Here is a 13,032-nt window from a genome sequence, read left to right as displayed (position 1 = left end):
CCAGCTGAATTTGGAGTGGGATGCAGCTTATTAGCCTTTAAATTCCTCTAAGTTACAAAATTCTGTCCTTAACTATACCTTCTCAGTTAAACCATCAATTCCCTTTATATTTCCCCAGCATGTTTTTATCTTACTAGCCTTTCTGTAGGTAAGTGTGTTGAGGAAAGGTTTTATTTAAGAGCAGAGCCAGGGTCACGTGCCGTGTTACTGTACCCTCTTTCATTTTATAGGACTCTGTGGTTATTTAATCTGTTCCTAATTTAATTAATATTATAATTTTTCTATGAAGAGTATATTCTTGGTTTTATACTGTTTCATTTCCATTAATGTGATATTATTCTTGGTTTTATTTTGGGATTAAATCTATAAATTTTGGCTGTGTATGCTATGCTTTAAATTTTTAATATGTTGTAAACCACCCTAAGGGTCATTGACTAAATAGAAGCAGTATAAAAATGCCACAAATAGGGTGACTGACCATTTTAACCTGTAAACCAACTCTCCAAGCATCAAGGTGCCTTGTTATCATACAATTGTGGAACACTATAGAAGTTTCTATGACATTTTAATGTAAGACATTTAATAAGACATTTCTATCCTGTCCTTCACTAAACATCTAAAGATGGCTTTCAAAACATATCAACAATAAAAATACCGTCCATAATATGAAAAGATAATAAATACAATCAGTAATAATACCATCAAGTTAAATCAAGAATAAGCAAAAATGAATGAATCACATTCATAATAAATAAACAAGTTAACAGTTGCATTTTATTTTAATTAAGCATCTAAAATCCCTAATTCTGAAAATGATGGTTAAATAAAACGGTTTTCACCTGGTGTCAAAAAAGAATATAAGTTCAGCGCCAGGCAAACCTCTCTGGGTAGTGCATTCCACAGTCTGGGCACCACCACAGAAAAGGCCCTACTCAGGGTAGATATCCTCTTTACATCCTTCAAGGAGGGTTCCAGGGGCAGGGCCTCTCCTGCAAGTCTTAAGGGACGTGAGGGAATACATGGAAGGAGACGTTCCTTCAGGTATCATGGTCCCAAGCTGTTTAGGGTTTTATAGGTTAATACCAGCACCTTGAATTGGGTCCAGACTTTAATTTGGAGCCAGTGTAGCTGGTAGAGGACTGGTGTTATACGAGAATAATGACTGGTCCCCTTCAGTAACCTGGCAGCTCTATTTTGTACCAATTGAAGTACCCAGACAGTTTTCAAGGGCAGCCCCATGTAGAGCACATTACAAGAATCCAGGGCATGTGTCACTGTTGCTAGACAGTGCTCATCCAGGTAAGGACACAATTGTTGGACCAGCTGAAGCTGGAGGAAGGCGCTCCTCGCCACTGCCGTCACCTGGGCTTCCAGAGACAGCTCTGGGTCGAGAGCACTCTTAGGCTGCAGACCCTGTCCATGCATATTCTTTGTCAAATCTCACCGATGTCAGCTCTAGAATGAAGATATGTCCTTGGAACTGCATGTTTCAAGGGAAGCTTGAGAGTGAGTACATTGTTTTTCTGCCTTTACAAATCTTGCCCAAGGAGCCTCGAAGGAACTCAATTTCCTAGAAGCCAGCTTGAAAGCCAAAAGGCCATTGTTCAAGCACAACTGTGGTGTGACAACTACTGTATAAGCTTATACCACATAATGGAATCACAAAGAGCCAGTGCTTTAAAGCAGCATGTATTTGGGAATGTAATGGCTTACAGTACAAGACATTTGCTGAAACCAATTAGCAATTATCTTAACCAAGAAAGATAAGTACCTACCTTTGTACCAACTGTTATATCTTGGACAATGCTGTAAAGGAAAGGGTTACAAAATTAGTTTGCACATTTATCCAGCACTATTGACAGAAAATACACACTTTTTAGCAAGATAGATTTGTATGCTTTAAAAGGATACAGGGAACAAACAGCCAAGTGTTCAGATATTTAGGAAACTACATTTTTTTCAAACACAGGACGTCTATGATGAGGCAAGGGTCTGATGTTCCCAAGAATGACAACTGACTTTGGAGCACTTCCAAGTCAAAGGACAGATGTGCTTCATGCAACTTGAGTCCATAAAAGCTACATCGTGACATTTATCCCCTCATTAAGTTAATCACTGCAAGAGAAACTTAATCGCTGTGAAAACAGAGTCCCGCAGCACCAACGACTAATGAATTACTCTGAAATAACTTTTTCATGGGCTACAGCTCACTTCATCAGATGCACAGAGTATTATGGAGTTTCAGGTACATATGGGGTAGGGGAGGAGGAATCATCAACAGAAGGAAATTAAATGATGACAATGACAGGCTTCTTATTGCTAGCAGTAATTCCAGAGCCACCGTTGCTGGTAACAAACATCCTGGCACTAGGTAAGGCATGCCAATTAATACATGTGGTATGATAAAAGACCTTTCAAACCTTCCACAACCTGGGGCTCTCCAAAAGTTTGGACTGCAGCACCCAGAATTCCCAGTCAACGCCCCGCTGAAACTGATCATGGTGAACAAAGCATAACCAGACCTGTTTCAAGCTGGACTCCTAACTCCATCCTGCTCTACTGAGTAGAGAAGTGCAGTATTTCAAAGGCATCTTTAAAATATGGTCCTCTACTGCAAGCAAGCAAACTCAGAGAATCTGGCTGGAAAGTACAATTAACAGGTCTGGGCCTATCACCTTCCACCTCATGCTTCCAGGAAAGTATGCTTCCAGTCCAAGTGCCTTTCCAGCCCCAACAGTGGAGCTTGCACTCCGCAAGCCCCTAGTCCACTGGTGCTCTAATTCTACCTTCCTTTCTCAAGTTCCCAGTGCTGCCAGAGGGCACAGCCCCCTTTGCCATTAATGCCACCTCAACAACTACACCAAAAGCCAACCAGCACCATCTTCCCCTCAATACTCTTCCTTAGGCTTAATCAGCTTGACTCGCTTCCTCCAATCCGTTATGAAGGTTATGACAAAACAGGCCTCAAAATGGACAATCCTCCCGAGTACACAAAACTCAGCTTACCGACTGCTTTGCAAAGGACATTTCCATTTCTGATGCTAATCCTTCACAGATGAGTCAAACGTCATTCATCAAGAGGTTAAGGTAAGCATTAATTTACTACTTCCCTTGCTCATTTGGGTCAATTAGTTCCAATGTGTTAACATTAAAGAAACCAAGCAGACCCTACATTTATTCCCAGCTGCCTGAATGTTTCTTTCTTACGTCAACCTCTGCCATGTCATCACAACCCCAGCTGTTCACAGCTGCCACTCCATTTGATTCAAGAATGGCTGCAACGGAAGATTCATTGTTACAAACCATTACTAAAAAAAAAAAGCTCTACTAAGAAACACAGGATTTTTTTTTAAATCCCCACTTGTGTTCAGAATTGCCAGAAGAAACAGATGGGTTTTGTCGAGATCTTGAATGCAAACTCAAGCGAATTAATTAGACCCATCTGTGTCTTAGCACCTAAGCCCAACTAAAGAATGGTGTACAGTGTCCAAATTACAGAAGGAATGATTTACAGCATGGGTCCTCAAACTACGGCCCACTGCCTGCCTCCCCCATGCACATGTGGTGGGGGGGAGGAAGGTGGTGGCTTGCTCAATCAGAGATGGTCTGTGAGTGAGCAAGCCACCGCTGCACTTGCCCGATGCCGCTTCGTGTGCACCTGACAGCACCAGCCTGCACTCACAGGTACCCCCACCTCACCGGCCCGCCCATGTAGCCATGGCCTTTCAACTGGCCCCCTATCGAAAAAGTTTGAGGACCCCTGGTTTAGTGTCCAAATTACAGAGTGAAAGCACTCTCCTTCAATTCAGAACTGGAATGCTGTTTTGCTCCAGTTAATCAGCAAGAGGAAGCTCACAAGGAAAACAACCTTCAGAGGCCTGCTCAAAAGCCGTCTCCGCGTACAAGCATTCCCATTTCCTGTTACAGAGCAGGAGGGCTCCTACAAGCAAAATGTAAAGAAACAAACTTTATTTGGGACAATTTGTTTAGTGACCTATTTTAAGGAAATGGGTTAGGTTTCAAAAAGCCTAACAGCTACTGCTAAGAAATCAAAGTTAGCCATTTAGACAGTGTTTTCAGTTTGTGACCTTTCTGCCATCCGCTCAGTGAAGACCCAGTTTTAACAAAGTTTTTATCTGCTCTCCAAGGCACATAAGCAAGTTCAATTAATAGACTTTTTCTCCTGTAGGATGACACACTTTGGGGCACAAGTTATGCAAATGAAAACTGTGCCAGGCTCAGGAGCTCCGAATACATCCAAAGCCGTGGTTCAGCACCTTAACAGGCAAGAATATTAAATGCAAGCTAGCAAGAAAGTGAGTAACATTTCCAACAGGATTTGATTCCACATTTCCCCTTAGCAAGGCAGAGAGTATCACTTACATGTGGAAAGAAGAGTGACCCAGAAACAAAGGCAGATCTGTCATCAGTAATCACTTATTTAGGTCTTGCTTCTCAACTCAAAGGACAGCAACTGTACCACATCTACAACTCTTTCCAGTTATTATTCTGCATGAGGCCGGGGGGGGGGGAGAATAGTACAAGAATACCTCTGCAATTTCTTCAGATTATAGCTACTGTCTGATCTTTCTCTCCAATAAGCAAGCTTCTGCTTAGCATCTCTAGCATTTTAAGTAGCTCTATGTCTAAAATCGCCACTAATTTCTCTAAGAAAGTGGTGGGCTGCTGCAGATGGAATCTTCAGTTGGTTATTTAAAATTGGCTGCCTTTCCATGTGGGGAACACTTAATTGTTAAGTTCAAGGTCACCTATAGATGACTCTGGATGGAAAAGTAAAGTCACCTCTAACATAAGCCAGCCTACACACCCAGGTAACAAAGCCCCACCTATGTGATCTTGCAGGGCAAGCCTATGTTCTCATGCACAACATAGGAGGAAGTGTTCGCCTTCCCCTTTCATCCAATGTACAAGCGGAAGCAGTGATGGCAGAAAACAGCAGCCCCCCACCTGCAAAGTATTGCTGTAATGCCCAGAAAAGCAGAACTTTCCTGCCACCCAGAAAAAACTGCAGCAGGCGATAACGCAGAAGGTACAACACAACAACACATTGAATCATTTTATTATAACAAAGCAAACAAGTAAAGGAAGGGGCATACCCTGGAACATTTTCAAACAAGCACAGAGGTGTGGTCGTTAGGGCTGCTTCCATTTCTTTAAGCAAGAATCACTTTTGCCACAGAACCCCACCTTCCTCTTTGGCACTGCAGTAGGGCCTTTACAAGAGGAAGGCCAGATTCCAATAAAAAGGGCTACATGGGGGGTAAAAGTGCTTACATGGATGGACCTGACAGGAAAGTCTTCTCCAAGTATAGCACTCAAAGTGTTACAAGGTTATTTGGAAGATGGTTCCTACAACACATTTTGTAAAATGACTGAGTATTCAGGAATACTTCGGTCAGTAGTATGGAGTCTGAAAGAGCAGGTATCGCCAACTACTGCTGCATTTTGTCTGCAGAAATATGAAATATATGGCCACTGCACAAGTAATGAAAAGGAGGAATATTTGTTAATTGAACAAAGCCAATAAATGGTCTTCAGGAAAGCAGGGAAATCAGGAATCTGAAACAAGTGAAAACAGTTAAAAAGGTCCTTGCCCCCAAATGTGAGGAGGACAACATAAGTGATTAGGGAAAGAATTTGTGAAGGAAGCAAAGGGACACTTCAATCCATAGTAATGGAAGGAAGTAACTTTCCTGCCCATCCCCCCACCACATATACTACATAGAGAAAGAGTGAGTGGGGAAGTTTACTTTGAACCAGGCGAATGGGACCCCTGCCCTATTATGAGTGGACATTTAAATGAGGAGGAAGTAAAGCTTCATCAGACTTTAACCTTTCTCCCAGTTTGTGCACATTTTCCCTTTCTGCTTGCGGCCATAACACACCCTCTTCTCAGCAGCAAACAAAAAGATTTCAAAGGGATGGGTGACAATCACTTGGCAGCCTTTTGTCTATACCGACAAGTCACCCTCGTACCTGTTATAAAACTGCCAGAAACTATGCAGAAGCATGCTGCTCCCTCTTTCCCTTGGCACAAGTGTCTGAGCCCTTTCTCGCACGTGTTCGTGGGCCTTTTGTCACTTCCTGCCTCCCCCACCAAGCCAGCCACTTCCTTCTTTTTTTGGCTCGCTAAGCGAGGTGGGGGGGGGGCGGGCGAGGCAGGAGGCCTCGGGGAAGAACGGCCCCTGGGGCAAGACCAGGGCGTCCAGAAAAGAGGAACAAGGAGCAGAAATGGGGAAGGAGGGGGCGTGGCCAGGAGCCCCGCCCGAAAGCAGAACTTCGGGCGCGCCCAAACCCCTCGGGAGAAAGTTACCCAAAACCGGGAGGGGGGGTAGGTTGTAATGGAGCAGTAAGTTTCCACTCCCTCCCCCTCCAGAGTGAACCACCCGCTGGCGGAGGGGGGGATCAGGGGAAAGTTTCAGAGCAGACCCCCAACCCGGCTGAGAGTGGCCCACCGCCTCCAGGGCAGGGCGCCAGGTTGGAAAAGGCTGGCTGAAAACCTCGCGGGCAGCGAGAGGCACGTGCGCGCGCAGGACGCCGCACCTGGCCGGTGGGGCCGCGCCCCGCAAACGAAGGGGGGAGAATGGAATGTCCACGGGGGGGGAGGGGAGCGCGCGCGCGATCGCAGGCGAAAGTCGAGCGGGGAGAGGCGCGAGCGGGCGCGCGCGGCTCGGAACGCCGGGAGGGGCGTTCGGGCGGGCGGGCGCGCGCGCGCTTCCAAACTTTTAAAGGCGGCGGGATGGGGGCAGCGCTGACTGGAGCCTTTGAGAAAGGGGTGCGGGGGCGACGCGCCCCCTTCCCCCAAGCACAGGAGAGCGCCCGAGCTTTTCAGCCCCGGGAGGGAAGGAGCCCAGCTTCGACCTCATTTCTCCCCCCACCTTCACGAGCTTTTAGGACCGCCCCTGCCGGGAAGCCGACGCGCGGCCTCGCTTCCCCCGCCACGCGAGGCGGTCCGGCTGGCTCAGGGACCCGCCGGCATAACTTCGCGTCCACCGAGCCCGCCCCGCCTCTCCGCCCGCCACCCTGCCTCATCGGCTCACCCGTCCATGGCACACGAAGGCGGCCCGAAGGGAAGCGGAGTGCAGGCGCTGGAGTAGCAGGAGCGAACCCAACGGCTACGTGTTATATAGAGTCACAAAATGGCGGCGAGGACAGGGGCCGCCCTTTGCTCCCTCTCGGCGCTGGAAATCTATTGGCTGCCTGGGCTGTCGGCTTGACGAGGCGGGCCATTGAGTCGCGCGGCATCGGCGAAGAGCTTTCAGGGGAGAGCTGTCACTGGCTGAGGCTAAACGACGGGGGCGGGCCCAACCTCCGGCGCGCGGCTCGATTGTGCACCGCGAAACGCGCGGGGCCATGCCGAGAGCGGGCAGTGAAGGCCGGGCGGCGGCCATCTTAGAATAGGTGGCTAGTGGCGCCTCGTCCGTTTTGAATACGGGCTCCCCATTTACCAACATTGTCTCGGAAGGCCATTTTGGGTATGGGCAAAGGGATCCCAAAGGCACCTCGTGTTGAAGCCTGAGCTGAATCCCTTGCGGCCATTCTGAAAGATGGCACCACTTTGTCTTAGCCAGTGCAAGCCGTTGAGGGATTCCCAAAGCGAAAATTGGTTGTGGAATCAATTAAAAAGAAATAGAAGGGGCGTTACCTGACTCAGCATTCCTCACAAAGCCTTCCTGCATATTTTAACGCTTCCTACGCTTGATCTGTTGGAGAAACACAATATATATATTTAAAAATAACGAAATAATCATGCATTCTTTCCTCTGCTGTCCCCCCTATGTACAACTTGAGCCGTAAACACCAAGGGGTATTTTGTTTTTAAAAAATCCACACACAGGCAGAGTATTGTTCTTTTCAGAATTAACTTCTGCTTTTAAAACTAATACCTGAAGCAGTTTGCAGCTAAATAAAGCACTCCATGCAAAATATATTTTTCCATATCCTGTGTTCAGATGGAAGTTTCCAAATATGATGTGTTTATATCTGTCAGAGATTTGTGGGGTCCATACATACCAGTTGCAGTGTCCTAGCTGTGCAAGTTTCAGATGCCCCATTTCTCAGCATGGTCTTGGAGGTGGTGGCACCATGCTAGCTCCTGCCCAACTGGAATGCTATTAAAGGGCAGAAACCACATTGGTCACTCTAGTGGGTGACTTAGACTGGAGAATGGGTGGTGTGGCATGATCCTATGGTTCCAGTATTGTGGGGAAAATCCAAATAAATCCTGGTAGAAAAAGGTTCCTTACATGTGCCTTTGTGTTATAAAATCAAACCTGCACCTCTTTCTGAGCAGGTTACTGTTTAGCATTTGCTGTTACTTTAAGAAGTTGGATTTATTTATTTATTTAGAATTTTTGTATCCCGTTCCATCGCAAGAGCCTTGGGACGGCTTACATACAATAAATAAACAATACAGATAGTGCAAATTAAAATCCAGATTCACCCTGGCTGTAAATTAAAAACCCATAGGTGATATTAAAAATTGTTAAAATTTTGTTTCAATAAAAAGGTCTTAGCCAGGCGCCGAAAAACAAATAACGATGGCACCAGGTGGGCCTCTCTGGGGAGCGCATTCTACAGGTGGGGCGCCACCGCAGAGAAGGCCCTCCTCCGGGTACTTTGCCTCCTGATGTCTCTCCCGGAGGAGGGTCTCCACTGCTCATCTCAGGGGGCGGGAGGGCAAATATGGAAGAAGGCGTTCCTTTTGGTATGAGCAGACAGGCGGGGCCGGGGCCGGAGGGACTGAGGAGGCCACGCTTGGCCACTGCCCGCTCTTTTGGCTCGGGCCTCTTGGCAGAGCGGCAGAGGCACCGGCTGGGGGAGAGGGCTGGGTGGCCAGGGGGCGGGCGCAGGCAAGGGGGGCGCTGGGAGGGGAGCAGGGCAGGGGCAGTGGGGAGGAGGGGGCAGGGCCAGAGGGGCCAGGAGGGAGCAGGGGGCGGGGCCAGTGGCCTGAGAGGCATATAGGGCCGTGCTCGGCCACTGCCCGCCCTTTTGGCTCGGGCCTCTTGGCGTCGTCCCTTGTCTGCGGCCCTTTGCTGCAGCCCGGGCTGTCCAGGCACTCCCTTCCCTGGGACACAGAGGTGTGTTTGTTTGTTTCTTTGTTTGTTTTTGTGCTGTGCTTTGCTTTGCTTTTCTTCCAATTTAAATTTAAGTTTATTTTATCCTTGTGTGTGTGTGCGAGTCGGTTTTTGTCTGGGAGAACTGGTTGGGTGAGAGGAGCTGCAGGACAGACAAGGCAGGGGACCAAGGTCAGGTCTCGGAAGGGATACCGATGGCAGGCCAGGAGACGGCCGGGCGAGAGTCGCGGTGTTGCTGCTGCTGCGGCAGCTGCGACATGTCCGCCCTTCTCCCCCAGGAGAGGCAGGGAGACACTCGCCCTCAGTGCACGCGGGTGGCCCTCCTGGAGGAGGAGGTGAGGTGTCCCAGGCCAGGAGAGCCCTCCAGGCTCCCCCAGAGCAGCCCCCTCAGGACAGAGGGTCGAGGGGGCACGGGAGGAGCAGCCGGGGAGGCACGGAGGCACGTCACCCACAGGAGGGGAGCCCAGCACGGCCTCCTCCTTCCCTGGCGCTGATCTGGAGCTGGGAGCAGGTTCTCTCCGCTTGGGGAGGCTGGGGCTGAGGAGGCCTGGGGGACCAGCAGGACCCCCAGCCTGGGACGTCAGGCAGCAAGGGGGCCGCTGCAGGAGAGGCGAGGGCCAGGGCACGGCCGCCCACCACCACCAGGAAGACACAGCGGGGGGTGATTGTTGTTGAGGACCCCCTGCTGAGGGGCACTGAGGCCGCCCCGACCTGGAGACAAGGGAGGTCTGCTGCCTGCCGGGCGCACGCATCCGGCACGTGAAGGACAGAGTGGAGCGCCTTGTTCGCTCCGGGGTCACCAGCCGCTCCAGGTGATCCATGTGGGCACAAACGAAGTGGCCAGGCAGGGTGTGGTTGGGACCACCAGGGACTTCGAGGCCTTGGGGAAGAAACTCAGGGAGCTAAAGGCCCAAGTGGCCTTCTCGTCGATCTTACCGGTCCGGGGATCTGGGCCAGGCAGGGACAGGAGGGCCTCCGAGGTGAACGACTGGCTTAGGTGCGGTGCCAGAAGGAACGCTTCGGGTTCCTCGACCATGGCACCCGGTTTCTTGCCAATGGACTTCTGGCAAGGGACGGGTTGCACCTCACGAGGATGGGAAAAGGTCCTTTGGAGATGCTCCAGCGAACTTCATCAGGAAGACTTTAAACTGAGCCGGGGGGGGGGGGTCAGGCCCCCCAGAAACGTGTCTGCACTGGACAATTGTGCAGGGAGGATCAGGTTTTAGAGGTACTGCAGGGACTGACAGGCCTCCTACAGAGAGGGGCCAGGTATCAGGGAGGATGGGAGGAAGGAGGAGGCTGGGGACTCCAAGGAAAGGGAGCGGTGGGAAGGAGTTGGGGTGCATGTGCACCAATGCTAGGAGCAAGGGTAACAAGCAGGAAGAGCTGGAAGCTCTCCTGGGAATGGGAGGGTCTGACCTGGTGGGGATCACGGAAACCTGGTGGGATGAAAGGCAAGACTGGAACGTGAACATAGAGGGGTATCACCTTTTTAGAAAGGACAGGAAGGGAAAGAGAGGTGGGGGCGTAGCTTTATACGTCAGGGAAGGGATAGGAGAGGCAGTCTGGGTGAAACTTAGGGGTTTCCACAGGGAAAGAGACCTGACAGTGGGGGTATATTATCGCCCTCCAGGTCAACCTGAGACCCTGGATGATGTCCTGACAGGCCAGATTCTAAGGATATCTCGGGGGAGGGACACAGTAATTATGGGAGATTTCAGTCTCCCGGATATTACTTGGGAGACTCACTCGGCGGTGGCAGCCACGTCACGTCGCTTCCTAGAAGCTATAGAGGGAGGGTTTTTCACACAGAGGGTCCGAGAGGCGACGAGGGGGGGAAACATCCTTGACTTGGTCTTGACCAATAGGGAGGCGCTGATAGATGGGGTACAGATTAGGGGAGCTCTGGATGCGAGCGATCACTCCATCCTTTGCTTTGAGATCAGGGGACTGGGGACGTGCAGCAGGTCAAGCACTAGAAGCTGGGACTTCAATAGGGCCAACTTGGGCCATTGAAGGCCAGACTGGGGAAAGTCTCCTGGGACAGGTTACTGGAAGGCAAGGGAGTTGAGGAGGGGTGGATGGCACTCAAAAGGGAGGTTTTGGAGGCGCAAGCCTTGATGATACCTCTAGTCAGTAAGGTGGGGAGGCGGAGGAGAGCGCCGCCATGGATGCTAAAGGAGGTGGTTAGAGGGATTAGACGAAAGAGGAACCTCTGTAGGAAATGGTTACTGGGGCAAATAGACAAAAGGGTATAGCGGGAGGAGGAGGCCCGTTGCAGAAGGATTCTTCACAAGGCTAAGGCTGATTACAAGCCGAGACTTTCCAAGAATATCAAGAGCAACAAAAAGGGCTTCTTTCAGCATGTAAATAGGAAGTGGAAGGGGAGACAAGTGGTGGGACCACTAAATAAGGAGGAAGGAGATCCAGTGACTGATATGAGGGAACAGGCACAGATGCTAAATGACTATTTTGCCTCTGTGTTCTCCCCAAAGCAGGACGGGGGAGGTCCTCATGGGAGATTAGATGAAGCTGGGGATTTAGGGGCACAAATTAGATTCATCCCCCAAGAAGTCAAGGAGCTCCTCAGGGCATTGGACATTACAAAGGCACCAGGCCCTGATGGGTTACACCCGAGAGCACTTAGGGAATTGGCAGGGGTTCTCTCACGCCCGCTGGCCTCCATTTTTGAGGCCTCGTGGAGAACGGGTGAAGTTCCAGAGGACTGGAGGGTGGCATCAGTGGTCCCAATTTCCAAAAAGGGTAGTAGAAGGGACATGGGGAATTAAAGACCTGTTAGCCTTATGTCCATTGGAGGAAGAACAATGGAAAGGCTCATAAGAGTGAGAGATCTAGTGATGCCAGGGAGGGAAGGGAGGCTGGCAGCCACACAACACAGCTTCCGCAATAACAGGTCCTGCCAGACAAACCTTGTGGAATTGTATGACAAGGTTTCGAGGTGGCTGGATGGAGGGGATGCAGTGGATGTGGTATACCTGGATTTCAGCAAGGCCTTTGACAAAGTGCCCCATGATATCCTGGTGGAGAAACAGAGTTTTGGGATACACCAAAGCACTGTCTGGTGGATTAGGGCATGGCTGACTGACCGAAAGCAGAGGGTGACCATTGGCGGGGAATCATCGGGATAGTGGCCAGTGACAAGTGGGGTCCCCCAGGGCTCTGTCCTGGGGCCGATCCTGTTTAATCTTTTCATTAACGACATGGAAGAAGGGGTGACCAGTCTCTGATCAAATTGGCAGATGACACTAAAACTGGAGCAGTGGCCACAACTGAGGAGCAGGTACTCCAGATCCAAAAGGCTCTGGACAGACTATGGAAGTGGGCAGGAGACAACAGGGTGGCGTTCAGTGTGGATAAGTGCGAGGTCTAGCACTTGGGGCATGGGAATGGGTGTCATAAGTACAGGTTAGGGGACAAGTGGCTGGAGAGCAGCACTTGTGAAAGGGACCTCGGGGTGCCGGTCGGCTGCAGGCTGAACATGAGCCAGCCGTGTGATGCGGTGGCCAAGAGGGTGAACGCCACCCTTGGTTGCATAGCCAGAAGCGTGACTTCTAGGTCGAGAGAGGTATTACTGCCACTCTACATGACTCTAGTGAGCCCACAACTGGAGTATTGTGCTCAGTTCTGGGCCCCTCATTACAGGAAGGATATGGCCAGGTTGGAGTCAGTGCAGCGTAGGGCCACAAGGCTGGTGGCCGGTTTGCAGGGGAAGCCGTATGAGACGAGACTGAGGGAACTGGGTCTCTTCAGCCTGGAGAAGAGGAGACTCAGGGGGGATCTGTTGGTGACAAACAGGTGTGTGAGGGGGTGTCACACGGAGGTTGGTAGAGACCTGTTCTCCCCTGCGAAGGAAGGAAGGACGCGTTCCAACAGAGCAAAACCCTGGGAGCCAAGATTCCATTTGGATGCCAGG

At 50.3% G+C, this 13,032-nt stretch overlaps 1 protein-coding gene across 3 annotated transcripts in view; it reads right to left on the bottom strand.

Moving 5' to 3' along the window:
- The window catches only part of PTBP1 (polypyrimidine tract binding protein 1), a 35,233-nt gene extending 28,070 nt beyond the window's left edge, over window positions 1-7,163 (bottom strand). For 2 of the 3 annotated variants that reach the window (XM_044453409.1, XM_044453411.1), the window contains exons 1-2: window positions 7,062-7,162; window positions 1,776-1,806 (exon numbers count right to left, since the gene is read on the bottom strand). In XM_044453409.1, the coding sequence (XP_044309344.1) occupies window positions 1,776-1,806; window positions 7,062-7,069 (39 nt within the window). In that variant the 5' untranslated portion in view covers window positions 7,070-7,162. Of the gene's footprint in view, window positions 1-1,775; window positions 1,807-7,061 lie in introns of all 3 variants that reach the window. The other variant, XM_044453408.1, reaches the window with a different exon arrangement.
- Between the last annotated feature and the right edge of the window lie 5,869 nt (window positions 7,164-13,032).

Source organism: Varanus komodoensis, unplaced genomic scaffold, assembly GCF_004798865.1.
Source record: "Varanus komodoensis strain SLA01 unplaced genomic scaffold, ASM479886v1 scaffold79, whole genome shotgun sequence".
Lineage (NCBI taxonomy): Eukaryota > Metazoa > Chordata > Lepidosauria > Squamata > Varanidae > Varanus > Varanus komodoensis.
Note: the sequence above shows the minus strand (reverse complement) of the source record. Positions and strands in the feature narration are given on the sequence as shown.